Source organism: Ursus americanus, chromosome 36, assembly GCF_024610735.1.
Source record: "Ursus americanus isolate L20-20 chromosome 36, mUrsAme1.1.p, whole genome shotgun sequence".
NCBI classification, from domain to species: domain Eukaryota; kingdom Metazoa; phylum Chordata; class Mammalia; order Carnivora; family Ursidae; genus Ursus; species Ursus americanus.
In genome coordinates this window covers 24,886,209-24,913,088 of record NC_142162.1, presented here as the reverse complement: position 1 = coordinate 24,913,088, position 26,880 = coordinate 24,886,209, and the positions used below count along the sequence as shown (strand labels likewise).

The 26,880-nt window shown below is 41.2% G+C and overlaps 1 protein-coding gene, 1 long non-coding RNA gene and 1 other non-coding gene across 3 annotated transcripts in view; 1 reads left to right on the top strand and 2 right to left on the bottom strand.

Moving 5' to 3' along the window:
- Window positions 1–323: 323 nt before the first annotated feature.
- The window catches only part of CHP1 (calcineurin like EF-hand protein 1), a 45,717-nt gene continuing 19,160 nt past the window's right edge, over window positions 324–26,880 (bottom strand). The window contains exons 3-7 of the mRNA XM_045771046.2: window positions 24,834–24,914; window positions 21,327–21,454; window positions 7,468–7,529; window positions 2,690–2,812; window positions 324–2,305 (exon numbers count right to left, since the gene is read on the bottom strand). Of these exons, the coding sequence (XP_045627002.1) occupies window positions 2,252–2,305; window positions 2,690–2,812; window positions 7,468–7,529; window positions 21,327–21,454; window positions 24,834–24,914 (448 nt within the window). The 3' untranslated portion in view covers window positions 324–2,251. The remainder of the gene's footprint in view (window positions 2,306–2,689; window positions 2,813–7,467; window positions 7,530–21,326; window positions 21,455–24,833; window positions 24,915–26,880) is intronic.
- On the bottom strand, window positions 5,094–5,200 carry LOC123776532 (U6 spliceosomal RNA). Its single transcript, XR_006775386.1, has one exon. It is a non-coding gene; the product is annotated as a U6 spliceosomal RNA (small nuclear RNA).
- On the top strand, window positions 23,181–25,182 carry LOC148107053 (uncharacterized). Its single transcript, XR_015723188.1, has 2 exons — window positions 23,181–23,303; window positions 24,794–25,182. It is a non-coding gene; the product is annotated as an uncharacterized LOC148107053 (long non-coding RNA).

Genomic DNA, 26,880 nt, shown 5'->3' with positions numbered 1-26,880 from the left:
CCTTATAACAAGCAATAAACACATACCCCATTTTTAGGCCTTTTCTACATTTAAAAAGCCAGTGAGTCAAGAAGAGAAATCGAATTCTACCTGGAGTGAGTGGGAAGTGGCCAAGGTAACAAACCTGTGCCCAGAGGCACACAGTGCTGGCCCCTGGATGAACACCCCACATAGTATGTCCGGTCAGCAGCAGAGCAAACATACATTTGATAGCACAGACATAAACCTGAGTAAGGGAGACACGGTTTGGGATTTCAAACTTGAGGAAGGGGACTGAGTTATATAAAATTCTTTAAAAAACACAAGGACAAAATTGACCCAAGTTATTTTGTTTTAACCACAAGTATTTATTGATGGATTGAAGAATACAATTTTAATGGAACAATAAGGCACAACCGTGGATTAAAACAGTTTGCTATACAGCCAAAAGGAGGAAAAAGCCATATCTTAGGAACTTTAAATATGGAAGTCAAGGAGCCTCTGAAGTACCTCTCTAACAGATCAGTGTCAGAAAATTCTTCCCTTTTATACATTTCCTATATTACATCACTTGATCACAAAGTCAGACTGATATTTCATCAAGAATTCCTCAGTCATTTATACTTGAGTCATCCAGTCTGGCCACTCTTGTTTCCCACTCTTCCCAATCCCTTTGCAGCATCTTGTTTTTGTTTTTAAGCAATTCCCTTCCTAAAGTATTGTGTATACATCTTAGATAGCCTTCCAAAGCAAGGGAACAACCAAGCAAGCAAGCGATGAGTCAGAGAAAATCAGCCAAGGGCAGATACATAGACAAAGAGATTCTTAAAGACAGGGTGACAAGCCCCTGATTCACTGAGGTCTATACTAAGCTGGACAGGCAGAGAAGTTGCTCTGGCTCATGCAAAAGCCTGTAATGCCACCTCAGGTTGCGCCACTGGTGCCAGACTCCTTGTTTCTAAGGGATGAGTAGTGGTTTACGAGAGGAGCTAGGAAGTCAATGTAACCAGGCAGCTTATGATAATAATACATTCAATGCTTTGGACCTCTTTTAGGAGCGGACTATGGCTTCCAGCAATAACATTTGCCAAGTGTAAAATTCATTGAGAATTTTGTGCAAAACTTCAAGACACTGAGGACAATCTTTAAATCTCTTGGACTGGGATAAGTCAGGCACTTCTGTTAACACTGCTCATCCAGTGTGCAAATGTGACGTGAAACACATTCCAGGGCACATAACACTGAGGCATAAACCATGCTACAGAAGTGGGGATACACCAGGCTTTGAGAGTGCCTGGGCTCCTTGATCAAAAAGCCACAAGAAAGGCCCCAAGCATATTGTCAGGGCAGCCATTTTGGTGGTGATGGTACCTGAAAACAAAGCAAACCTGCAGGCATACGGCCCTTTTCTGAAGAATCAACACTGTACTAACAAGAGTAGCCATGCAGTTATGTATGTTGAGAATCAGAGGCCAGAGGTAGACCGACCTGGGCAAGCGACCTGGAAGCCTTGGCTCTACGCCTCTCACCAAGGCCACCACCTTTCAACATCTGACCAACAGCCCTTTGATGACAGAGCAGAGTGCAGAGGACCAAGAGATGATCATTCTTCTGAGAGAAGTGTTGGTTACGGAAAAGCTCCTGAAGAGGCAACATCCCAGAGACCCGTTTAAGAATAAAGCTAGACAAAAACTGCCAGACCACCACACTATCCTGCCAAGTCAGAAACACGTTTAACAGGCCCAGCTTGGGTGCCAAGTAGAACAGAGGGACTGAAGCTTAATAAAGAGCAGGGAGACTGAAGAACTAAGTGAATGGTATGTTGGGCGAAAGAGACGTAGGAAGCAAAGGACATATAAAACAGATGAAGGAGCATGCCGAAGCCTGCTGGAGGGAAGGCAGCAAGGCTGTCGTCTACATCCAGTGAAAGAGCTTTGCTGGTTGGTTCTTGGCATAGATTCCCTCTCTCACTTTCTCAGACTGGATGGACATGTGGCCTTCAGCAGCGGACCAGGGGAGATGATATTTAGAAATGGAGATAACTGGCGAATGATACTGAACAGAAATAGACTGGTGTACCATTCTGTAATGCCCTGTTTATACACCAAAGGCAGGTTTATGTTGACAGAACATATTTGGGGTTGTCATGCAACAGCAGTAGTACTTTGGGAGAAGGGGAATGATGGGGTGGAGGTGGGGCTGGTGGATAGGAGGACTCTCAAGTTCCAGTTCTTAAATACTAGAAAGCAGGGGATAGTTTGGTCTCAGTCCTTCAGTGAAGAAATCGGATGCTCATTTTCTGTTCTACATCCACCTTCTCCAAAACCTGGGGGGAAAAAAACCCCAAAACCCCATTATGGTTATGAAGGTCAAAAGAGGAGATACTGTCCCAAGTTCTTTCTTTCTTTTTTATTTTTTAAGATTTTATTTATTTATTTGACGCAGAGAGAGACAGTCAGCAAGAGAGGGAACACAAGCAGGGGGAGTGGGAGAGGAAGAAGCAGGCTCCCAGCTGAGGAGCCTCATGTGGGGCTCGATCCCAGAACTCCAGGATCACGCCCTGAGCCGAAGGCAGACGCTCAATGACTGAGCCACCCAGGCGCCCCCCCAAGTTCTTATCTGAATGTTTTTCTCCCTCCCTCCCGTGCAACAGAATTTTCAAACTTTTCAAACGTTTCAACTTTTTCAAACCAAGAGGTGAGTGACTGACCTTAACAAATTCTGTGAAAGATATGGCGCTGTCCCCATCCTGATCAGCCTCCTGGATGGTCCTGTCTGCGATGCTGCCCAGCTGCTCATCTGAGATATTTACTCCAACCATCATACGGAGCACCTACAGGACCAAAAGCCAGGAATTACAGGAGACTTGGGGGTCAGGGGGACTCTTTTAAAAAGAAAAAGATTAAAGAAAAAGCCACCCCCACCCTCTTTTCCTTTGATGTCCTCGAATATAACAGCCAGAAAGCAGAAACCCTTATCTTCTCATCTAGGCCATTCTAGACAATGTTATGAGCAGAACTCTCTGGCAAGTTGCTGGATAGGAAGGCAAAACAAAACTGGGGGAGAGTCCTTTACATTTTGCTCTTCCCATTCTTTCTGTCTGGAATATAGACAATGATGCTTTGGTGGTATAGCAGCCTTTCTGGGACTATGAGGTCAAAGTCCTCTATGTTACGCATCCAGAGCAAGAATACAGAAGCCTGGTTCCTTGACATCAGGTAGGTTCTGTTATCAACCCAGATAATCTCTCCCCAGACTCCTTGTTGCATTAGGCAAACAAGTTCCTTATTGGCTTAAGTCGGTTTGGTAGGGCTTTCTAGGAATCCCACATGAATGCAGTCCTCTCTGAAGCAGTGCATTCACCCAGCTATTCTTAAAGGATAGCCGAGAAACATAAAGATCTTTGAAGGGTCAAATACTAAACCCTTCTTTTTAGAAAAATAACAAGCACATTTAAAGGACTGTAGTCTGGGGTGCCTGGGTGGCTCAGCCATTAAGCATCTGCCTTTGGCTCAGGTCATGATCCCAGGGTTCTGGGATCGAACCCCCGCATCAGGCTCCCTGCTCAGCGGGAAGCCTGCTTCTCACTCTCACACTGCTCTTGCTTGTGTTCCCTCTCTTGCTGTCTCTCTCCGTCAAATAAATAAATAAATAAATAAATAAAATCTTAAAAAAAAAAAAGAAAAGGTTTGTTTTAAAAATAAATAAAGGGCTGTAGTCAAGAGAATTTAACAGGGTTTCACCACATTTGCTTCACGCATAACAAAGAACCCCTCCCCCAATTCTGCTAACATCTTTAGGGTATAAATAGACTTTGAAAATTGTTACTTTAAGCAAAATAAGCAACTGTAGTGATGACTCTTAGTATGAAACGGGGGACAGGGTGCTTTAGTGACGCCTCACGTCACTGTAGTCAGCCACCTCTGTCTTCAGAGGTAAGAGCCGTGCTTTTCCATAGGACAGAAAGACCTGGCCCAACAGTGCATGGGCCTTCCTTTCCCCCACTCCTTTACATCCCTCTCCAGTCTCATGACATAGATTTTTAAAAAGTAAATTACAGAATTTTCTGAAAAGAAAAAAAGAGCTGAATACTGATTTGCATCAATACTGGGTATTTTTTAGAAACTAATTCTTGAAAATTGAAGTTGTACATTTCAGGGTAAAAAGATAGACAAATAGAAGGATTACTAAAAAGAGGGATTCTTGGGGCACCTGGGTGGCACAGTTGGTTAAGTGTCTGACTCCTGATTTGGGCTCAGAGGTCATGATCTCAGGGTGTGAGATAGAGCCCCACCTCTGGCTCTGTGCTCAGCATGGAGTCTGCTTGAGATTCTCTCTCTCCTTCTGCCCCTCCCCTCACTCACACACACACACACACACACACACACACACACACACACACCTACCTCTCTCTCTCTCCCCCAAAAAACAAATAAAATTAATTAAAAAAAAAAAGAGGCGATTCTGGCAAAAATAATGAATGGCTAACCCATTTGCCATCTTCCCTGATTGTGTGTGGTTGACTAGAGAAATCCAACCTCAAATAGCAGCTTCTTCAGATCTCAGTCCAATTATTCTCTGAAGTGTTTTATTTTTAAAATTAGAGAATTGTATTGAGCATGTGTGCTCTGTGGGGAGAGGAGTGGTGGTGTCTGAAGAATCACTCCTCCAGCCTGTTAACGAGGACAAGAGGGCCTAGAAGTGGCCCTCACGGTCTGCCAGGCCTCTGTGCCCAGTCAACACTCCACAGAGCCACTCAGGGTTCCAGTTGGAAGTTCATTAGCAAACAGGACTTTTATTATTACCACTCATTTTTTATTTAAGATTATTTATTTATTAGAGAGAGAGAAAGAGAGAGAGAGTGCATGAGCAGGGGGAGGGGCAGAGGGAGAGAATCCCAAGCAGACTCCTGCTGAGCATGGAGCCAGATGTGGGGCTCGAGCCCAGGACCCCAAAATCATGACCTGAGCCGAAATCAAGAGTCAGACGCTCAACCAATTGAGCCAGGCACCCCTATTATTACTACTTGCTAATGTCTGGTAAGGTTTGTATATTCCTTACATTAGTGTTAAGAAAGCTCCCTTCTCTCTGTTTTTCTAAGACTTTTTTTTTTTTTAAATACAGAATGCTTCACAAATTTGAGTGTCATCCTTGCGCAGGGGCCATGCTAATCTTCTCCGTATTGTTCCAATTTTACTATATATGCTGCCAAAGCGAGCACTTGCTAAGACTTTTTTTAAAAATCATGAATGGACGATGAATTTTATCAAATGCTTTTATTCTGCAGGAAAGACCACTCAATTCTCCTATTTTAATTGTTCATGTGGCAAAATATATTGATTTTCTAATTTTAAAGCAACTTTGAATTCCTGATTTAAACCCACCTTGGCTAAAATCCAGCATCCTTTTTCTATGCTGTTGGATTCAATGTGTCAATATTTTGTTTAGGATTTTTACATCTATGTGAATGAAAGAGACTGCGCTGTAATTTTCTTCTGCAGTCTTAACAAGATTTTCACATCAAAGATACGCTAGCCTCATGGAGTAGAGCAACTATCTATTATGGTATAATTGATATCCGTTAAACTATATGTATTTAAAATGTGCAGTCTGTTACGTGTTGACATATGTCGACACACGTAAAACCATCTCCACGATCAAGATAATGAACATATCCATCATGCCCAAAAGTTCAACCAGTACTTTTTATACAAAAATCACACTAGGGGCGCCTGGGTGGCGCAGTCATTAAAGCGTCTGCCTTCGGCTCAGGGCGTGATCCCGGTACTTCGAGTCCCACATCGGGCTCCTCCACTGGGAGCCTGCTTCTTCCTCTCCCACTCCCCCTGCTTGTGTTCCCTCTCTCGCTGGCTGTCTCTCTCTCTGTCAAATAAATAAATAAAATCTTAAAAAAAAAAAATCACACTAAAAAAACCAGCCACTCAGCTTCTCTTAGGATAAACTCACCACAAACTTTTAAACATCCACTGAGTAGTTAAGAACTGTGTGTCACAAAATATTTTAGACATGGCAGTGTCTAGAAAGGTAAACTTTGTTTTCTTTGTTTTCTTCTCACTTTGCTAAGATGTTCATATCCTCTTCCTGCTAGGATAAAACTAGCTCTGTAATCACGACAGTCCATGAACATGTTTGTCCTAAAGTCATTTCGGGCTTGAGGAACATTCTAGTGGCACTGACTGGCACTCTGGCACATGATCTCCCCACTCCTTGCCTCTGGCTTTGTTATCCTAATAATAGAAGATAAATCAACCCACCACTCCAAAATCTTTCTGGCAGCCAGATCTTCTCGGTTAGAGGATGAAAACATTCAAGTATAGAGGGACTGCCTCTGTCTTTTCTCCTCAGAACTCAGAAGCCCATATATAGCAATTTTCAATAAAGTACATTCTTCTTCTTCTTTTTTTTTTTTTAAAGATTTTATTTATTTGACAGCTAAAGAGATAGCACAAGCAGGGGGAGTGGCAGGCAGAGGGAGAGAGAGAAGCAGGCTCCCCACTGAGCAGGGAGCCCAAAGTGGGGCTCGATCCCAGGACCCTGAGATCATGACCTGAGCTGAAGGCAGACGCCTAACCGACTGAGCCACCCAGGCACCCCTAACGTACATTCTTCTCAATGAAGAAAGAGATCTCCAACTCAAAAGCAAAGAACACTAAAAGTGACCTGCAGCCTGTTTTGAATTCTGCTCAGACACAGAACTGTAGGAATACCTTGGGTTGGTCCTTAATCTGGCCTGAGTCATCTACAGCTTAGGAGACTTCTCAAGACACTAAATGAGTTCAGACTTACTTTGGGGTGAGCGGAACCCACTTTACTTTTTAGGTGTATCTTGAAATAGAGGAATCTCCCTAGGAAATTCCTGAATGTATTAGCTTCCTAAGGTCCTCCAGAATCGTAAATATTAAAGAAAAGAAAAAAGGAGAAACTTCTCCCCTCTAAGCTTGTATTTAAGGAAGTGGGGAAGATAAGAGGAAGGCAATGCTAAAGAGGACAACATGCTGGTCACTGCTAGTGGGAGGACAGGGAATTGTCCTCAGGAGCAACAACGGACAGGGAGCAGTCGGCTCTGTACACCAGCCTGGCAACAGTTCTTGACTCCTACGTCAAGTCCAAGGACAGTCGGGACAGCAGCATTTACCTAAGTGTCATCAGAATCACCTAGATGTCAATAAGCGGATATAACAATAATTGAACTATGTGACTTAGACCATCTTGCATAGTTTAGCCCTGCCAGTCAGCACCTAAAAGACATTAAGTTGGCTTTTAAATAGCAGAGACATTTGTCTTTGAGAACTCAATGAGCCATTTCACGTTTCCCCAGGGTCATCGGGTTCTGCTTTACATCTTGGATGGGACCCTCCACCAGCAGGCATTAAATAAATGCTTGCTGAAGGAACAGTTCCCGCCCTAAAGGACAAGCAGGCAAAGCCCAAACAAGCTGTCCACATGCATGGCAGCTTTCCCACATACCTGTAACAGCTCATCACGGGAAATCTTGTCATCTTTATCCAAGTCATAGAGTCGAAAAGCAACTGGTAGGGGAAAACGAGAAGTTACTGGAAATTAGTAGTGTTTTGCCCCTTCTCAAAAAGTAAGTGTGTAGAGAACAGTAGACAGGAAACCGACAACAGTTTTTCAAGTGCAACTGACATGACTCTAGAGCTTTTAAAGACTTTTTAACCTTTACGAAATTGAAATGCATCTCATAATTGATGACATCTTAACCCTGATACAATAGGGCCCCTCTTCAGGCAAATCAGAAAACTTAATAAAAAGAAACAACTGAACGTCCTTTTTCTTACCTTAGAATGTTAAAAAAAAAAATCCAAACAAATCTGTAAGTGGTTCTATACATGAGGTCGTCTCACAAAACCCATCAAGTCTACCGTGCACCGCTCAGAGGGAGCCAGGAATAGGAGCCATGCGGACAAAGGAGCTGATTACACAAAGTACCACTCTGGGAAAATGGCCACTTCGGCATATTTGTGCCAAATTTCAAATAACTATCTTCCCTGTTGGAGCCCTAAGAGTAAAGAACTTCAGTTTCAAATAAAAATGCTAAGAATGTGATGGTCTCCTGGCCTTATCATGTTTTGTCTCCCTTTAATGGTAAGTAAATCTTGGGGCGCCTGGGTGGCTCAGTCGTTAAGCGTCTGCCTTCGGCTCAGGGCATGATCCTGGCATTCTGGGATCGAGCCCCACATCAGGCTCCTCTGCTGGGAGCCTGCTTCTTCCTCTCCCACTCCCCCTGCTTGTGTTCCCTCTCTTGCTGGCTGTCTCTATCTCTGTCAAATAAATAAGTAAAATCTTTTAAAAAAAATGATACATAAGTCTTCTGGAAACCAGGATAAATGAGAATTCAGAAGAGCAAAAATCATTCAGACAGTGCCACGTTGCTAAAGAGCTACCAGGTGAGGAGTGTCATACCACCGGATGATTTTACTGGCAACTATGAGAAATCGTCACACTGAGGAAATGACTGCCTTGTAATTATAGCTGAATGGAGTGTGGTTTTGAGGCTCTGAACCACAGTACGCTACTAAGATTTTGGGGTTTTGGTATGGTGCTGTGAATATTAAAAGGTCAAAATCCACTGCTCTAGTTATTAAGATACAGATTTAGATCTTGTCCTCTGCAGCTCACGATCTGGGAGAGGACAGCAACACACCTCTCATTTTATTTTATTTTTTTTAAAGATTTTATTTATTTATTCAACACAGATAGAGACAGCCAGCGAGAGAGGGAACACAAGCAGCGGAGTGGGAGAGGAAGAAGCAGGCTCACAGCGGAGGAGCCCGATGTGGAGCTCGAACCCAGAACGCCGGGATCACGCCCTGAGCCGAAGGCAGACGCTTAGCCACTGTGCCACCCAGGCGCCCCAACACACCTCTCATTTTAATACATTTGCAATGTTATCATACATATGAAATGCTGGGGAACAAAAAGTATGGCCTTTATGCCTTTCTGGTTCAAGTAATATTTAAACATGGTCCTGAAAGACAGACAAGGCAGACGACGGGTGAGTTTCTAGGCAGAGCTCATACTGGGCACAAAGGCATTAGAACTTGAATGAATATCTCAGTGTCAAAACATCACCCCTCCTTCACCCCCTACCCCTGCCAAAAAGGAGTGAGTCCACCAAAAGTTGAAGTAAACATTTTAGAAAAATTTCACTTACTTGTTTTAAGGCACATGTTAGAATTCTAGAGGGGGAGGGGCACCTGGCTGGCTCAGCTGGTAGAGCATGAGACTCTTGATCTCGGGGTTGTGAGTTCAAGCCCCACACTGGGTGTAGAGATTACTTAAATAAATAAATAAACGTAAAACAAAAACCTAGAGGGGGAAAGAACTGGGAGACTTCCTCTAATGTTTGCTTTCTTTAATTTGGTTAGTTGATAAATTTTGTCACATTTGAGAATTTATACGCTTAGGAGGTTTAGATTGCAAAGGAAGGAAGACAAAGATCATTACTATTCCTAAAGGAGTATGTGTTCATTTTATTTTATTTTTTTAAAAATTTATTTGAAAGAGAGAGAGAGCATGCCCAAGCAGGGGAGATACGCAGAGGGAGAGGGAGAGGGAGAAGCGAACTCCCCGCTGCAGGGCTCGATCCCAGGACCTGGAGATCATGACCTGAGGCAAAGGCAGATGCTTAACCTACGGAGCCACCGAGGCGCCCCAGGAATATGTGTTTAGTGTAATCCCCAGAGTGAACACATGAGGACACACATACCTGTGTATGCTGTCAAGTTTAAGATACATAAAATGTGTTATCGATCTACTAAGCACTATTCAGGATGATTTCAGAATGGAAATCTGTTTGCTATGTAACCCATAAACATCTGTTTCTGAATTTTTTAAATTTAAACAACCATTTATTTTCATTTTTTTAAAAGTAACTTCCACGCCCAATATGGGGCTTGAACTCATGACCCCAAGATTAAGGGCTGCATGCTCTACCAGCTGAGCAAGACAGGCGCCCCTGTTTCTGAATGTTTTAATCAGGTAACTGTTATAAACACATCCCCTTCTGCCAAGGTATTTACAGAAGCCTGAACTGCTAATTCTACTTTCTTTTTAAGATTTATTTATTTACTTGAGAGAGAGAGAGAGAGAGAGAGAGACACGAGAGAGAAAGTGGGAGTAGGGGGAGGGGCAGAGGGAGAGAGAATCCTTAAGACGACTCCATGCTGAGTGTGGAGCCTGACACAAGGCTTGATAACAGGACCCTGAGATCATGATCTGAGCTGAAATTAAGTCAGATTCTTGGGGCACCTGGATGGCTGTCAGTTAAGCCTCTGCCTTTGGCTCAGGCCATGATCCCAGGGTCCTGGGATCGAGCCCGGAATCTGACTGCTTGCTCAGGGGGGAGCCTCCTTCTCCCTCTCCCTGCCACTCCCCCTGCTTGTGCTCTCTCTGTCTAATAAATAAAATCTTAAAAAAAAAAAAGTCAGATGCTTAACCAACTGAGCCACTCAGGCGCCCCTTAAACTGCTAATTCTTAAAACTCAGCTGCCAAGGACTGAGTGTTTGTAACCCCTCCCCCAATATCTATGTTGGAACTCTCAATCAATCCCCAACGTGATGCTATTAGGAGGTGAGGCCTTTGGGAAGTAATTAGGTTTGGATCAGGTCCTGAGAGTAGGGCCCTCAAGATGGAATTAATACTCTAATAAAAAGAGGAGACAGGAAATTTCTCCTCCTCTCTGTCTCTCCCTCCCTCCCCATATGAGGATACAGCAAGAAAAAGGGAGCCCCTTCTGGGTGAAGCAGGAAGACCCTCACCAAGAACCTGACTGTGCTCCCACCCTGTTCTCAGACTTCCAGGCTCCAGAAATGTGAGAAATGTCTGTTGTTTAAGCCGCCCGGTCTACGGTGTCTTGTTACAGCGGCCTGAGCAGAGGTAGGTATCAGCAGAGAGGTAAATGCAGAGATTACCTGATAGGACCTTCGAAGAAAACCCACAGCATTAGTAGTTGTTTCTTAACTGACGTGGATTCCTATCAGGCAGTTCTGGCCCTGAACCAGCAAAAACATTTTCCCTAAGATAATGAATGGTCAAATGCGTAAATGACTGAGCCATTTTGTTAACATTTCTCTCTTTACTCTTTTCATCTCTCTTTCATCTCGCCATTCTTGGTCCTATGATTTGGACTCTCCTAACCCAGAGCTATCTTCCTGCATCTCTGGTTCCATGGCTTTAATTGAACGCTTTCTAGTGCCCTGATTCCTAAATGCGCAGCTCCAGCTTGGACCTGTGCTCTGAGCTCCTGACACTGATGTCAAAGTGATATGGTACACTGGTCAGGACTCTGGCTCTGCTGAATTCCGGCTCTGAGGGTTACGAGCTATGTGAACATGAGCAAGTTACTTGACCTCACAGTGCCTCAGTTGCCCAAAAGGTGTAGGCAACGTGAGGATAACACAATCCACCTCACTGGGTTGTAAGGACCGAATGAGTTAGTACACAAAAGGCACTTTAAACAGTGCTGGGCACATAGTGGGAGCTCAATAAATGTCACCTACCTGCCATTACCTTCCTACCCTCCTTTCACACCACTCACTTCTGTCTTGGTAGTGCTTTGTTCTCTGAACATTCCAAGTACTCACTTACCCTGGTTGTTCTCTATGCCTAGAGCTCTCTTCTGTTCTTTGCATGGCTGGCTCATTCTTAGCTCAGAGAGGCTTTCTTTCACTCACAACTCCTTCTAACGCAGTGGCACCCCTCACCGCTTTCTCATCTCATCTTATCCATTTCCTTCACAAGACTTACCACAATCATAAAGTTTGTTTCTTCATCTGTCATTTTTTTTCCTTCTTCTTCTTTTAAGTAGGCTCCACACCCAGAGTGGAGCCCAACACAGGGCTTGAACTCACGACCCTGAGATCTAGACCTGAGCTGAGATCAAGAGTCGGACACTTAACTGTCTGAGCCACCCTGGCACCCCCATCTGTCTTTTTCCACGTAGTCTGTTTCCCTTATTAGATCGTGAGCTCTATGAAAGCAACCACCTTATCTGATTTATGCATCATTGTATCATGGGACTAAATTAGTGCCTGGCATACAGTAATTGCTCAAACACTTGCTTAATGAAAGACCAAATGAATGATCTCAGTCAAATCTTCACCTTTTAATCACTGATTCTTCTTTTTAAAAAACACTGTGGTAAAATATACAGAAAATTTACCATTTTGACTCTTTTACAATGTACAGTTAAAGTACTTTCACATCGTTGTGTAACCACCACCACCAACCATCTCCACAACTTTTTCATCTTCCCCATGAAACTCTGGCCCATTAAACAGTAATTCCCCATTTCTCCCTGTCAAGTCCCTGACAACTTTCTATGAATTTGGGCTACTCTAGGAACCTCATATAAGAAGAATCAAACAATATTTATCCTTTTGTCTATTTTTTTTAAAGCTTCATCCATGTAGCATGTAGCAGAATCTCCTTCTTTGAGGCCAAATAGCGTTCCGCTGTGTGTATATAACGCATTTTGTGTATCCTTTCATCTTTAGATGGACATTTGGGTTTCTTCTGCCTTTTAGCTGTCTCTGAATATGCTGCTCACTGTTTCTTGTTGGCTACTCTCCCCAACTCCACTTTACAATATTCCTCAACATCCAAATAAAAGAGCTTCATGCAGACTCATTTTCCACATCATTCATTATGTGTTATAAAAAACTCTAGGGTCGCCTGGGTGGCCCAGCTGGTTAAGATCTGCCTTTGGCTCAGGTCGTGGCCCTAGGGTCCTGGGCTTGGGCCCCACATGTGGCTCCCTGCTCAGCAGGGAGTCTGCTTCCCCCTCTGCCCCTCTTCCTGCTCGTGTTCTTCCTCTCTCTCAAATAAATAAAAAATCTTAAAAAAAAAAATTCAATCATTTAAGAAGACAATCAGAACATCAACAGGAAAGCTTATAGACCTCTCCCCTACCACATCCCGGACCACCTAAGGCGGGTGGTACCTTTCATGTAAGACATTATAACCTCACTGATCTGAAAAGGAGAGCAACTAGGAACCATTCCTTGGAGACAAACAGATCAGTAGTACTATGTGTGCTTGGGCCTGTGCCTACATGGGTACAGTTCAGCCCTGGTGGTTGCCCTTGACATTCTTTCACTGATCATAATCAAATTTGGTTCCAGAAACTCATATTTTTAAGTAGCTAAATGTGGAAGGTAAATGTCTCTTAGTGGTAAATATGTTGCTGGATGTACAATGTTCAATTGCTCTTAGTCTACACCAAAAAGTGCTGTCTTGCTGCTTCTTTAGCTCTGTGGGAAATTCAGAGAAAACCAACATATAAACAGAAGTAGACATACAAGATCCTCCTATAGCTTTGGTTTCATCAATCACATCACATGAACGTGATCCCAACAGATAGATTGCAACAGAATTCTAATTGGTTTTCAGATTCCTGTAAAAGCTGGTCTGAAAGCCAAGACTAAAGTAATGGAAAAACTATGTATAACGTGCACAGCACTTTGCTACTATTCTCTCTCATTCTAAAGTTTGCCATTTCTGGGGACGCCTGGCTGGCTCAGTCAGTACAGCGTGTGACTCTTGATCCCAGGGTTGAGTTCAAGCCCCAGATTGGGTGTAGAGCCTACTTAAAGGAAAGAAAAGGGAAAAGGAAATGAAAGAAAAGAAGGAAGGAAAGTTAGTTCGCCATTTCTGTGGCATTCAGACCTTCTTCCTTCCGAACACACTCTCATCCACAGCTGTCTGTCTCTGTCCCATCAAATGTGAACAGGGAAACAGCCTCGTTGCTGATGAAAGCCATCATGTGACCACAAGGAACCAGGCCTTTGGACGAAGCACATCCTAAGGATGGCAGAGCAGAGCAACAGGAAAAAACACAATCAACTCTGACACTTAGCTCACCTGATTTGTAAAGGGAGATAAAATACTTTCTTACTGTTCAATCCAGATGAGTCAGCTAAAGGAATTCTAACTGATACACCAAGTAACTACCGAATCTGTTTGGAATGTTTTCTTCAAGGTCAGTGTGAATTAATGCCTTAGACCATGGCAATTTACAAAGGAAATGAACTACAAAGAAAAGACACTGACCCATGTGTTGCATAAAATGTCTGGATCAAGCCATGGGAATACAAAGCTAAAGAGGTACAATTTCTTTCTTTTCTTACTATTAACTGCTTGCTGATTTGAAAGGTCTATAATGCAGAAATTTTTAAAAACCACAGGGGTTCAATTTGTTTTACCCACTAGTTTTTCTTTTTTTCTATTGGGGTAAAATACACAGACTTTACCATCGTAACCATTTTTAAGTGTACAGTTCAGTGGCATTAAATACATTGACACTGTTATACCAGCATCACCACCACCCATCCCTAGAGCTCTCTTCATTTTGTAAAACTGAAACTCTATACCTATTAAGTAATAACTCCCCATTTTCCCCTCCCCCCATCCCTGGCAATCACCATTATATATTCGGTTGATTGTGACTACCTCTAAGTACCCCTATCAGTGGAATCATACATTATTTGTCTTTCTGTGACTAGCATCATGTCCTCAAGGTTCATCTGTGTTGCAGAATACTGCAATTTCCTTTCTTTTTAAGGCCTTATTCCATTCAATATGTATATAGCACATTTTTGATTATCTACTCATTTATGGATGGACACTTGAGTTGCTTTCTCATTTTAGCTATTGTGAATAACACTGCTAAGAACATGGCTGTAGCAATATCTCTTCAAGACCCTGCTTTCAATTATTTTGGAAACACAGCCAGAAGTGGAAGTCTTAATCATACAGTAGCTCCATTTTTAATTTTTTGAGGAACCAACATACTATTTTCCACAATGGTTGTACCACTTTGCATTCCTACCAACAGTGCACGAGGGTTCCTATTTCTCTACATCCTTAACAACACTTGTTATTTTCTGTTTTTTTTTTTTTTTTAAGATTTTATTTATTTACTTGAGAGAGAGAGAAAGCGAGAGACAGCACGAGTGGAGGGAGAGGCCCAGGGAGAGAGAGAAGCAGACTTCCTACTGAGCAGGGAGCCTGACGCGGGGCTTGATCCCAGGACCCTGAGATCGTGATTCAAGCTGAAGGCAGACGTCCAACCAAAAGAGCCACCCAGGCGCACCTATTTTCTTTGCTTTTTATAGTAGCCATCATAATGGGTGTAGGGTAATATCTCATTGTAGTTTTGATTTGCATTTCCCTAATAATTACTGATGTTCAGATTTTCATGTGTTTGTGGACCATCTGTATGTCTTCTCTGGAGAAATGTCTATTCAAGCCCTTTGCCCGTTTCTAAATTGCGTTGTTTTTGTTGTTGAGTTTTAGGAGTTCTCTATATATTCTGGGCTTTAAGCCCTTATCAGATATATGATTTGCCATTATTTTCTCCCATTCTGTGGGTTGTCTTTGTACTTTGTATTGTCTTTTGAAACAAGAACACATTTTATTTTCATGAAGTCCAATTTCTTGATTTGTAATTATGTCACCTATTCCTTTGGTGTCACAGCTAAGAAATCACTGTGAAATGCAATGTCATGAAGGTTTGTCCTATGTTTTGTTCTTAGAGTATTATTGTTTTAGGCCTTACATTTAGGTCCTTGATCCATTTTGAATTAGTTTGTGTCTATAGTTTGTGTCCATAGTTAGGTAACGGTCTTCATTCTTTTGCATCTGGATATCCAGTTTTCTCAGCACCATTTGTTAAAAAGGCTGTCTGTTCTCTTTTTATTGAATAGTCTCGGCACTCTTATCAAAAATCAGTTGACCTGGGGCACCTGGGTGGCTCAGTCGGTTAAGCGTCTGTCTTCGGCTCGGGTCATTACCCCAGGGTCCTAGGATTGAACCCTTTGTAGGGCTCCCTGCTCAGTGGGGAGTCCTGCTTCTCCCTCTCTGTCTGCCTCCCCCAACCACTTGTGTTCTCTGTCTCAAATAAATAAAAAATTTAAAAATCTTAAAAATAAAAAAAGCATTCTACAAGATGCCCTTTTCTTCTTGAACAGGGAATTACCTGTTATTCATACTCATCTCTCTTGTTAAAAAAAATTCCTCCCAGAGTGCCTGGGTCACTCAGTTGAACAGCATCTCACTCTGGATTTCGACTCAGGTCATGATCTCAGCATCCTGAGGTAGAACCCTTAGCACAGCTCTGAGCTTGGCAGGTAGTCTGCTCCTCTCCCTCTGCCCGCCCCTCCCAGCTCATGTGCAGGCATGCACGCCCTCTCCAAAATAAGTAAGTAAAATCTTTAAAGAAGACGGTTAAGATGGTAAATTTTAGGGAAACCCTCTCGGGTCCCCTCCCTCTTTGGAAGCTTTGTACTATCACTTTACTATCACTCAATAAACTTTGCTTTGCTGCCCACCAAAAATTTTTTAAAAAAGACAAATTTTATGTTATGTGTTTTTTAGTACAATAAAAAAAAATCCTCCTTATCATAACAATTTATGGCTCTCAGTGCCCTCAAACTTCTAGGTAATTTCTTATAAATGTGCTTTAGTATATCTCTGGGATCCAAAAGGAAATACGGCTCCTAAACTGTATTCTCTTTAGCATAGAGTGGGATTACCATTATTCTCATTCTACAGGATACATTTCTGTTCTTGCGGCCCTGATACTACATGACTCTGAGGTGAGGGTGAAGGTGCTACAAGCCAGGCAGTCCCGGTGTACAGCGGCTGCATCTGAGATTTATCCCTGAGGTCTTGTTCAAACATGCTGTTGGACCCAACTGCAGCACCCTAGTAAATCCCTTACAGCATTCATTTAATTACATTTAGTCCAACTTTTTCCAGCCTATCAATATCTCTTTTGGTTCTGATTCTGTGGTGTCTTGTATTCACTATGCCTCTAAGTTTAGAGTCAACCAGAAACCTGATATATTTACTTATTACAGCTTCAATGAAAGCCACCGATGAAAAGAACAACAAAAAGCTATGGGGCCCCTCAGCATACCACTGGGAACCTCTTTCTCGTCTGACATAAATTCACACCTTTTTTTTTTTTAAAGTTTTTTTTTTTTTTTTAATTTATTTATTTGACAGAGAGAGACAGCCAGCGAGAGAGGGAACACAAGCAGGGGGAGTGGGAGAGGAGGAAGCAGGCTCCTAGTGGAGGAGCCTGATGTGGGGCTCGATCCCAGAACGCTGGGATCACGCCCTGAGCCAAAGGTAGACACTTAACGACTGCACCACCCAGGCGCCCCTAAATTCACACCTTTTGGGTATTCTAACCTACTGCTCCATTGTATACAACGAAATACTGAGAAAGACTTTATTAAATGTTTTTCTGAAATTTATTTTACATCAACAAATGCCATGAAAGAAATATGCAAAGGAGAAGCACATGAATGAGTTTCTCTTGCTTTCTCCAATGTATTGTTTGCCGTTTTTTGGTTTACTTTTTATTTTGGAGTAGAGATTCACAGGAATTTACAAAAAAAAAATATAGGAAGGTATATACATATATACACCCATATCCTGGTGGTTACTATCCTGCATAACTGTAATATACCATCAAAATCAGGAAATCGACAGTGGTACAATCCAAAGCTTATTCAGATTTCACTGTGTGTGTGTTTCTGTGCAAGCACACACGTGTGTGTACAGTTCTATGCAGTTTTATCACCCATGTAGTTTTGTGTAACCATCACCACGTTCAAGATACAGAGCTGTTTGAAACAGACTCATAAATACAGAGAACAGAATGATGACTGTCAGAAGGGAGATGGGTGAGATGAGCAAAATAGGTGAAGGGGATCAAGAAGTACAAACTTCCAGTTATAAAATAAATTGGTCACAGGGATGTAAAGTACAGCATAGGGAAAATGAGCAGTAATAACTTTTGGTGACAAATGGTAACTTCACTTACCATGGGGAGCACTTCATAATATCTATCAATGTCAAAGCGCTATGTGGTACACCTGAAACTACTATATTGTACGTCAACTATACTTCAATAATAATAACAATTAAAAAAAGATACAAAGCTGTTACACAGCCTCCAAAGTTACATCCTGTTATTTAATAAATAATTGGGACGCCTGGGTGGCCTACTTGGTTAAGCGTCCAACTCTTGGTTTCGGCTCAGGTGATGATCTCTGAGCCCTGAGATGGGACCCTGCATCAGATTCTGTGCTCAGCAGGGAGACTGGTTGGGGATTCTCTCCCTCTGCCCCCTCCCCCGGCTCGTGGGCTTATGGGCACGTGCACGCGTGCACACTCTCTCTCTCAAATAAATAAATCTTTAAATAAATAAATAACAAAGAAGCACATCTATTACTCTGCCACAAAGCTGCCTTAATACTTTGGCAATTGGGGTGCCTAGGTGGTTCAGTTGGTTAAGTGACTGCCTTCGGCTCAGGTCATGATCCCAGAATCCCAGGATTGAGTCCCACATCGGGCTCCCAGCTCAGCGGGGGGTCTGTGTCTCTCTCTGACCCACTCCCCTCTCATGCTCTCTCTCTCAAATAAATAAAATCTTAAAAAAATACTTTGAAAAAAAAAAACCACTTTGGCAATTGTACTTCGATATAATTGGTTTCCTTTATAATCCTATGTATTTGATTTTATGCTTTCAAGAGTATTCTGAGATGGGGTCAGTAGGATTCACTAAACTGCCGAAGGAATTCATGATTTAAAATAAGTAGAGTTCTCCCTACCCCCAAAAGTAGAGCCCATGCTAGAGAGGGAATTCAGGTAACAGGTATGTGTTAGGTCTGATGACCTTTAGAGTCTCCTCTAATCCTGGATTAGAAAAGCAAACATAGTTTCATTCTGTGCTTTCATAACAGCACAGAACGTCTCTCAACTGTCTTCTCCTTAACTAACTCACTTGATTCAAGGATTCTCTCCCTCTCTTTGCAAATCGTTCCAACTGACGTGGTGGCACACTGCGTACTCGTAGTTAATGGGCAACACCTGAGTGTCTACCCCACCAGCTGAGGTGGATGCTCACCACGAGTCAGGAATATACACTGACCTAAAATTGGGCTATTTGTACTGTTAATAAAAACTATATATAATTAATAAAAAGTGAAACATGTATGTGAAAACAAAGTTACTTTTTCTGTGAAAATTAGATTACTTCTGAAAGATTCAAAATTAAGTTACCAGAAAAAAAAAAACAACACCTGCTGCTTACGTAAAGTGTGGCAGAACAAGGGTAAGAGATTGAGGAAAAATGTAAACAACAGAAAGATTCTATTTTCGGAATGCTTTATGAGCATCTTTAAGCTTTTTCCACTAAAAAGAAACTGCAACCAGAGACCTCAGACTATACATTATATATGTGCTCTATATAAAAACGTCACACCACTCCCACCAGCAGACTTCTATGAAAACAAATAAACCCAAAAACTCTTTAGTCCCAAACCAAAAGATTGGGCAGTGAATGTGTAAATCAAAAAAAGAAAAAGAAAAAGAAAAAGAAAAAGAAAGAGAGAAAGAAAGAAATCTTGCCATCTGCAACGATGAGTAAAATAAGTGAGTCAGACAAAGACAATTATCCTATGTTCTCACTCATATGTGGAATTTAAGAAACAAAACAGAGGATCATAGGGGAAGAGAGGGAAAAAATAAAACAAGACTTGAAATCAAAGAGGGAGACAAACCTTAAGAGACTCTTAATAATAGGAAACAAACTGAGGGTTCCTGGAGGGGAGGAGGGAATGGGAGGATGGGGTAATTGGACATTAAGAAGGGCACATGATGCAATGAGCACTGGGTTTTATATAAGACTGATGAATCACTGACCTCTACCTCTGAAACCAATAATACATTATATGTTAATTAACTGAATTTAAATAAATATTTTAAGGTAAAATAAAATATTAAACCATGTATCCTCTTCTCTGATTCTATGCTATAACTGGCTTTTTCAATTATTATTGAAGTCCTGGTCTGACAACATTGAGTAAGAAAATTTCTATTATGCTAATGTCAGAATCAGGCAAACATGTACCAAACATATGCTGAAACTCTTAAAATGTTGAGAAACAGGCTTTGTCTCAAGTAGTATTTAGTCTTGAAAGAAGAAATTAGAATTCACTAACAAAGTATTCAATACATTTGAGAACAATTCATTGGAGTTCTATTTTCTTCTACATTGTTTTGTTTGTACTTAAGTTTTCTGCTCTTCATTAAGGTACATGATATTGTGGTAAAGAAGAGCAGTATTTTACTATTTGGGTTCAAAAATCTTCCCTGTCCTATATAACAAAACTTATTTCAGTGCTTCTGAAACTCTTTACCCAAAATATCAAGAGAGGAGTAAAATCATAGTCCCATAGCCAGGGAGATCTGACGATGTGGTTCAAAGGCCACAAGTTAAAAGTTGAAGTTTCAAGCACCCATCTTTTTTCTTCTTCTTTTTTTAAAGTAATCTTTCTGCCTAACATGGGGCTGGAACTCACAATTCTGAGATCAAGAGTCACATGCTCTACGCACTGAGACAGCTAGGTGGCCTACATCTTTCAAATGTGTGTAAATGTGGCATTATATTCTACAATTTATCTATATTTGTTTCAATATTAAAAAGCTTGTTATTTTTCTTTAAATCACCCAGTAAAAACTTGATGGGCCCCATTTATTCTGTGGCTTCGAAGACCTCTCTGTATACCACCGTATACTCCTGTAAGAGAAGCTTGGGCTCCATCAGTGCAATACAATGTCAATGTCAATTTCAACTTGTGTTGAATGAAAAGAGAAATTCAATTTCAATTTCTGCAGTAGTGTTGCAAGGGATTGGGCAATCCCATACATGGATCAACGAGGGCAGAGGGAAATCTAACAAATAGCCAAGGAAAGGAGACAAGAGGCATGGGGACAAAAGTTAAATCTTGCACTAAGCCAGCTGTCTACCCTTACTTAAGTCACATCCAGAATCGATGGAATTCTAACAGCAGCTGAGACTGCCATTCTCCCTTATAGGTGGGGCTAGGTCTTACTCACTGTTGTTGCTCTGGCACTCACCACACCGCCTGGTGGACGGTAAGCATTCTATGAATTTACAGGATAATATTAGCAGCTAAGCTTTTTATTGCTGGGTACTTGACATATTCTAACTCATTTAATCATCACAACATCTTTAGGTGAAACCCCTTAACATCCCATTTTACACAAGAGGAGACCAAGGCCCAAAGATTTTAAATAATTTGCCCAAAGTCACGTGGCCAAAAAGTGGCAGAGCTGGGATTCAAAACCCAGTCCGTGTAATTTCACATTCTGAGCTCTTAATCACTATGCTCTTGTAAATGCTTGCTCAATGAATGAATGAGTAAATAAATGATTTGTAAACGCAAGTGAAAGCAAATATTTTAAGCACAAAACTTCTCCTTACAGTGCAGTTTGTTGCTTCGGCTATTGAGTGGTTCTGGTCCATTCACATCTTTGCTCTTTTCATTATCCTCAATGGGTCGAAAATGAGCCAAAGTTCTCATGAATCCACGGAAGTTTACCTGGTCCTCTCTGATTGGGAAACAGAATAAACAGAACACCATCTCAATCAGGGGATTCTTTCTTATGAATCCAATATACTGGCAACAGTTTTAGCTAGAGTGGCTTGAAAGTCCATTCAATGAGGTCTTTCCCCATGTACACGATTCTTTAGAGCTCATTAAAATACCTTTATTAGCGTCACCCCAACCTTGTGAGGTAGGTATTCTTTTTCCCATGTTATAAATGATTAATCAGACTTAGAGAGGTAACGGAACTCAGCAAAGTCACCTACTGAAGTTCCTTCTAGCTCTTTTCTCAAAAGGATTTCAAGCAGCACCAGGGCTACACTATCAGGCAAGTCAGGACCGGAACTCACTGCTTCGAAATCTACAGTGAGCAGGAAGTTAAGCTGTGTCAACCCAATGACTCCCCAGGCACCTCTCATGTTTCCCCTGCACGCACATACACCTAGTGGTATTTTAAGGTTAAAGTATACTACGGAAATGCAGCTTTTAAAATAAGTACTTTGCTATAAAGGCAATAAATACATTTTTGGAAATTTGGGGGAAAAGAGTAGAAAGAAAATACCATTCCTAGCTCTAGCAATTACTACTATTGTTAGTATCTTTTCTTCTATTCATTTTTCTATGATTTTTAGAGAACTGTGAACATACTGCATATCCAATTTTCTACCCTGCCTTTTTAAACTTTTAAGCATGTCTCCAATCAATAGAAACACTTTGAAACATTTTAAACATCTGCAAAATAATTATGTTACTTATTATGATTTTATCATCCCCTCACAATTGGATAGATTTCTCATGATCATAATGCTGGGAGGACTCTTGTAAAAGGCTTTTCCGGTACTTAAGACTACAGAAAATCTTTCTATCATACCACAGGCAAATCAGTAACCCTTTGAGAAATAATTCTAAAACCTGAATGAACAGCGAAGAATATCCAATGTGACATAGTTATTTATCTATGGCAGTCATGTAAAGAACAGGCTGCCTGGTTCCTGTGACTACCTAAAAGTAAATCCCATTCTTTTCTTGCCCCACTGAATCGTTGTGATATGTCAGGTCTCATAAGTGCCAGGCAGAAACACAGATCAGACTTTCTAAGGGCAGCTATCAAATGCCAGCTCATGAGCCCACTGTACTCAAAAGAATGACCGTTAGTTTTTCAAGTCAGCTAGATGGCTAATGGAGCAGATCTGAGGAATCAAGTAATGTGGAATAAGATTTGAGTCATATGCCTGAAAAACAGATTAATGAGTACAAATATTACTGCCATCAGTCTCTGAGTAAAAGAGAACTAAATATCAATGCTCCGCTCTCAAATCTCATTTAAAAAATTCCACATGCATAAGACTAGATAGAGAAGAAAAAACCCAGAACCTGAACATCTGTATCTTATTAGAGTAAGCAGCAGAAGTGCAGCTTGCGGAGAGCTTAGTGGTGTAGCCCAGTGCGGGCCTCAGCTTCCTCGTGTACACCTGCCTGGTGTCCTTAGCAGAACATGGCCTAGGATGGCAGGCGACACTGGAGTCAAAACCGCTTGCCTCAAGCTGTTTTTTCTAATAACCAGTGGTTACTGTGGAACTCTGAAAAAAAGTGTTGGCAAAATGACTCTGCTGGGTTTACTTTTCATTGCATAAGGTTTGGATACAAAGCATAGTTGTGAAAGTTATCTCTGGACAGGGTCAATGCTCTGCATGGGCTAATGAGGAGGAAGTAGGAAAAAAAAAAATCTTGCATTGCAAGATTGCAGCACAAAAGCCACACCTGAAACAAACAGGGCAGTTCATGGAGAGAAAAAGGGAATAATGAATATGGGCAAGATATTCCTCTGGTCAGCATGAATCTGAAGAGAGCAGGTATCAGTTTGATTCAATTCCTGTCTTCACATAAACCAGCTGCTAGTCTTCCCTGTCACTCAGCTTTACTGAATGCCTAACTTCTCAACTCACAAATTCTTTTGCTTTCAGTTCAGAGTTCTAAAATTTCCTCTCCATTTTATCTGATAATATCCTCACTGACACTTAGTCTCATTATTAAGAAATTGGCAACCACTGAACTTTTTAAAGTCCTTTGGGTCATACGGATAAGTCACAAGGAACCAGGAAGAAACTGTTAAAGAGATTACTTAAAATAATATAACATAATAAGCTTTATTCAGAAAAAGGTACCTAATCAAATCGATAAATATTTACTCAGTACTTTGAAGTCAGTGTATTAGGTAGTGAAGCATATCGAAAGCCTAGTTCTACACTAGACAAGCCCAAATCTAGTTGATAAACTGTATGTGTGGTGGAGCCGATGTTGTAAAAGAAAAATAAAGGCTGTGGAAATGGTCCACATTAAAGGAGGCCAAAGAAACACGACAACTGACCCACACTGGATCCTGTACTACACAGGGAGAAAGTGTTATAAAGGAGATTAAAATAGGAATATGACGGATATATTAGAATAAAATAGACAATGGGAGAAACAGGTGAAGGTGGTCAAAGGGTACAAACTTCAGTTATAAGATGAGTAAGTTCTGGGGATGTCACGTACAGCATGGTGACCATAGGTAACGGTACTGTGCTGTGTATTTCAAAGTTGCTAAGAGAGTGGATTCTAGAAGTTCTTATCCCACAAGAATAGGAACTATGTAAGGTGATAAATGCATTAACTAACCTTACTGTGATAATCATTTCACAATATATACATATATAAAACCACTGTGCTGTATGCCTTAAACTTACACAATATGAGTTATTTCTCAATAAAGCTGGAAAAAAGAATACATAATATGTTATATTAGTATTACAGCAGCTGATCGGTGCTGTAGGTATAAACTACACATAAGATTTCAGAGACTTAATATTAAAAAGAATGTAATAAATTAGTAATGTAAATATATTGATTATATATTAAATGATAACATTTTAAATACACTGGATAAATAAAATATATGTTGACAAAGTTAATTTTTACTTTTTTTATGTGGGTACTATTATAATCAAGTATGTGACTTGATTATATTTTCATTGGCTAGAACACAGGGAGACAGAGAGCACATGACAATGAGGCAAAAGGTTACCGATTTAACAAGAGATGCATCTGGGTCAAAGACATACAGAAGTTCTTTGTATTGTTTTCAATTTTAGCAACTTTTCTATAAATCTGAAATTATTTCCAAATAAAAGTTTTTTAAAGATTTAGTTTTACATTAAAGATAAACAGAGATTAAAGACAGAATTTTGAAAATAGGCTCATATACCTACTTTAAGAGATATTCTAGATACAACCAAGTTAAGGACGCCCAATATAATCAGGAGGATCGTGGCCTAAAATGACCCAACCAATAACATTATTCCAGATTTGCCTCAGAAAGGAACCCAACCACTGCAGGGACTCACCCCTCTGGAAAGAAGGCATTGATGATCCGGTCCCCCAATGGGTTGATAGCAAGTTCCGGAATTCGCTGGAAATCTTCCCGGCTGCCAAGAGAATCACCTTGAATTAGAGACTACTGGCCCTTAACAGGAACTCATTCGGTCATGCAAGAGTACAACCTAGCAGGAATATTACCTCGTGGAATTTACTTCTGTGGCAAATTATACCAAATAACTGCAAAGAATCGCACTTTAGCAGCTGCCAAGTGTTTCTTGCACCAACTCAGGAGTGGAAGAAGCCAGATTTGACTATGCCGCACTCCAGTGAATTCAGCACACAAGTTACGTCAATAAAACAACTGACGGGCAAACACTGAGCTGTCCCTGTAAATCATTCTTTGAACATTACCATTTTGTACCTAGTTATTAAGTTTGGAGAGTGAACAGCAATGCGAACTACCAACACCACAGAGCTTGTGTATAGCAGCAAAACTCCTGTACCCTTGGTAAGATTTACAATACCTATGAAATGCAAGCAATTCTTAGGCAATGTCCAAGGGAAGAATAAAATGTGACAACTAACTGATTTCCAAACTTCTTGCTCTGATTCTGGCCTTTTCTCCATTGCCTTCTACAGACTCAGACCACAGGAGTATTTAAGCCTTGAGCCTGGCAAGAGCAGTCATCCTCTCGCAACTTGGAAGTTATGCTGAAATGAATAGCATTAGCTGCCATTCACTGTACACACATCATGTGCTGCTCTGTTTATACACATTATCTCATTTCTTTAGGCCAACATTTTACCTGCACCTTTTTCAAGTTGAGGAAACTGAGAGTCAGTGAGATAAAGAAACTTGCCCAGTGCTAGGAGCTAGTAAGTGGCAGAACTATGATTTAAATCTAAATTTAAGTTTAAGTCAAAGCACATGTTCTTTTTTCTAAAAAAACAAACAAAAAAAACCACCCAAAACACATTTCTGGGGTGCCTGGCTGGCTTAGTCGGCGGAGGGCATGACTCTTGAGTTTGAGCCCCACGTTGGGTGTAGAGATTACTTAAAAATAAAATCTTAATAAATAAAATAAAATAGTATAGAATAGAATAATTAAAAAAAACACAGGGCACCTGGGTGGCTCAGTTGGTTAAGTGTCTGCCTTCGACTCAGGTCATGATCTCAGGGTCCTGGGATAGAGTCCCATTTCAGCTCTCTGCTCAGCGGGGAGCCTGCTTCTCTTTCCCCTTCCTCCCATCCTCTCTCAAATGAATAAATAAAATCTAAAAAAAAAAAAAAATACCCCACACTTCTTGGGGTGCCTGGGTGGCCAAGTTGTTTAAGCATTCAACTTCAGGTCAGGTTACGATCCCAGGGTTGTGGGATCCAGCTGCACCCGGCTCTGCACTCACCGGGGAGTCTGCTCGAGGTCTGATCCCTCTCCCTCACCCCCTCTTGCTCTCTCTCTTTCACTCTCTCAAATAAATAAATGAATAAATAAATAAATAAATAAAATATTTTTTAAAATTTGATTATTTATTTTAGAGAGAGAGAGAGCATGAGCAGGGGGAGGGGCTGAAGGAGAAGTATACTCCCCACTGAGCAGGGAGCTCAACTCAGGGCTTGATTCCAGAATCTCAGGATCATACCCTGAGCCGAAGGCAGACGCTCAGCAGACTACGCCACCAGGGCGCCCCAATACACACACACACACACACACACACACACACACACACACTTCTTTCCCATATTAAACATTTTGAAAGAAAGGTGGTCTCCCAAAAAACGTTTAGTTAGGTATTTTCTAAAAACTTCCTAGTTGATATTCTGTGACAAGAATATAAAGCTGTCCATAATGTATCTGTCCTGTACTCCTCAAAAAAATGAATGTCATGAAGGACAGAGAAAGGCAGAGGATTGTTCCAGGTCACAGGAGACTAAAGAGATACACAACTGAACTCAATGCATGATCTAGACTAGGAATAACATTGCTACAAAGGACATTACTGAGCCAATAGGTGAAAATGGAACACAGGCCATATAGAATATGGAATTATATAATAGTACTATATCAAAATGCT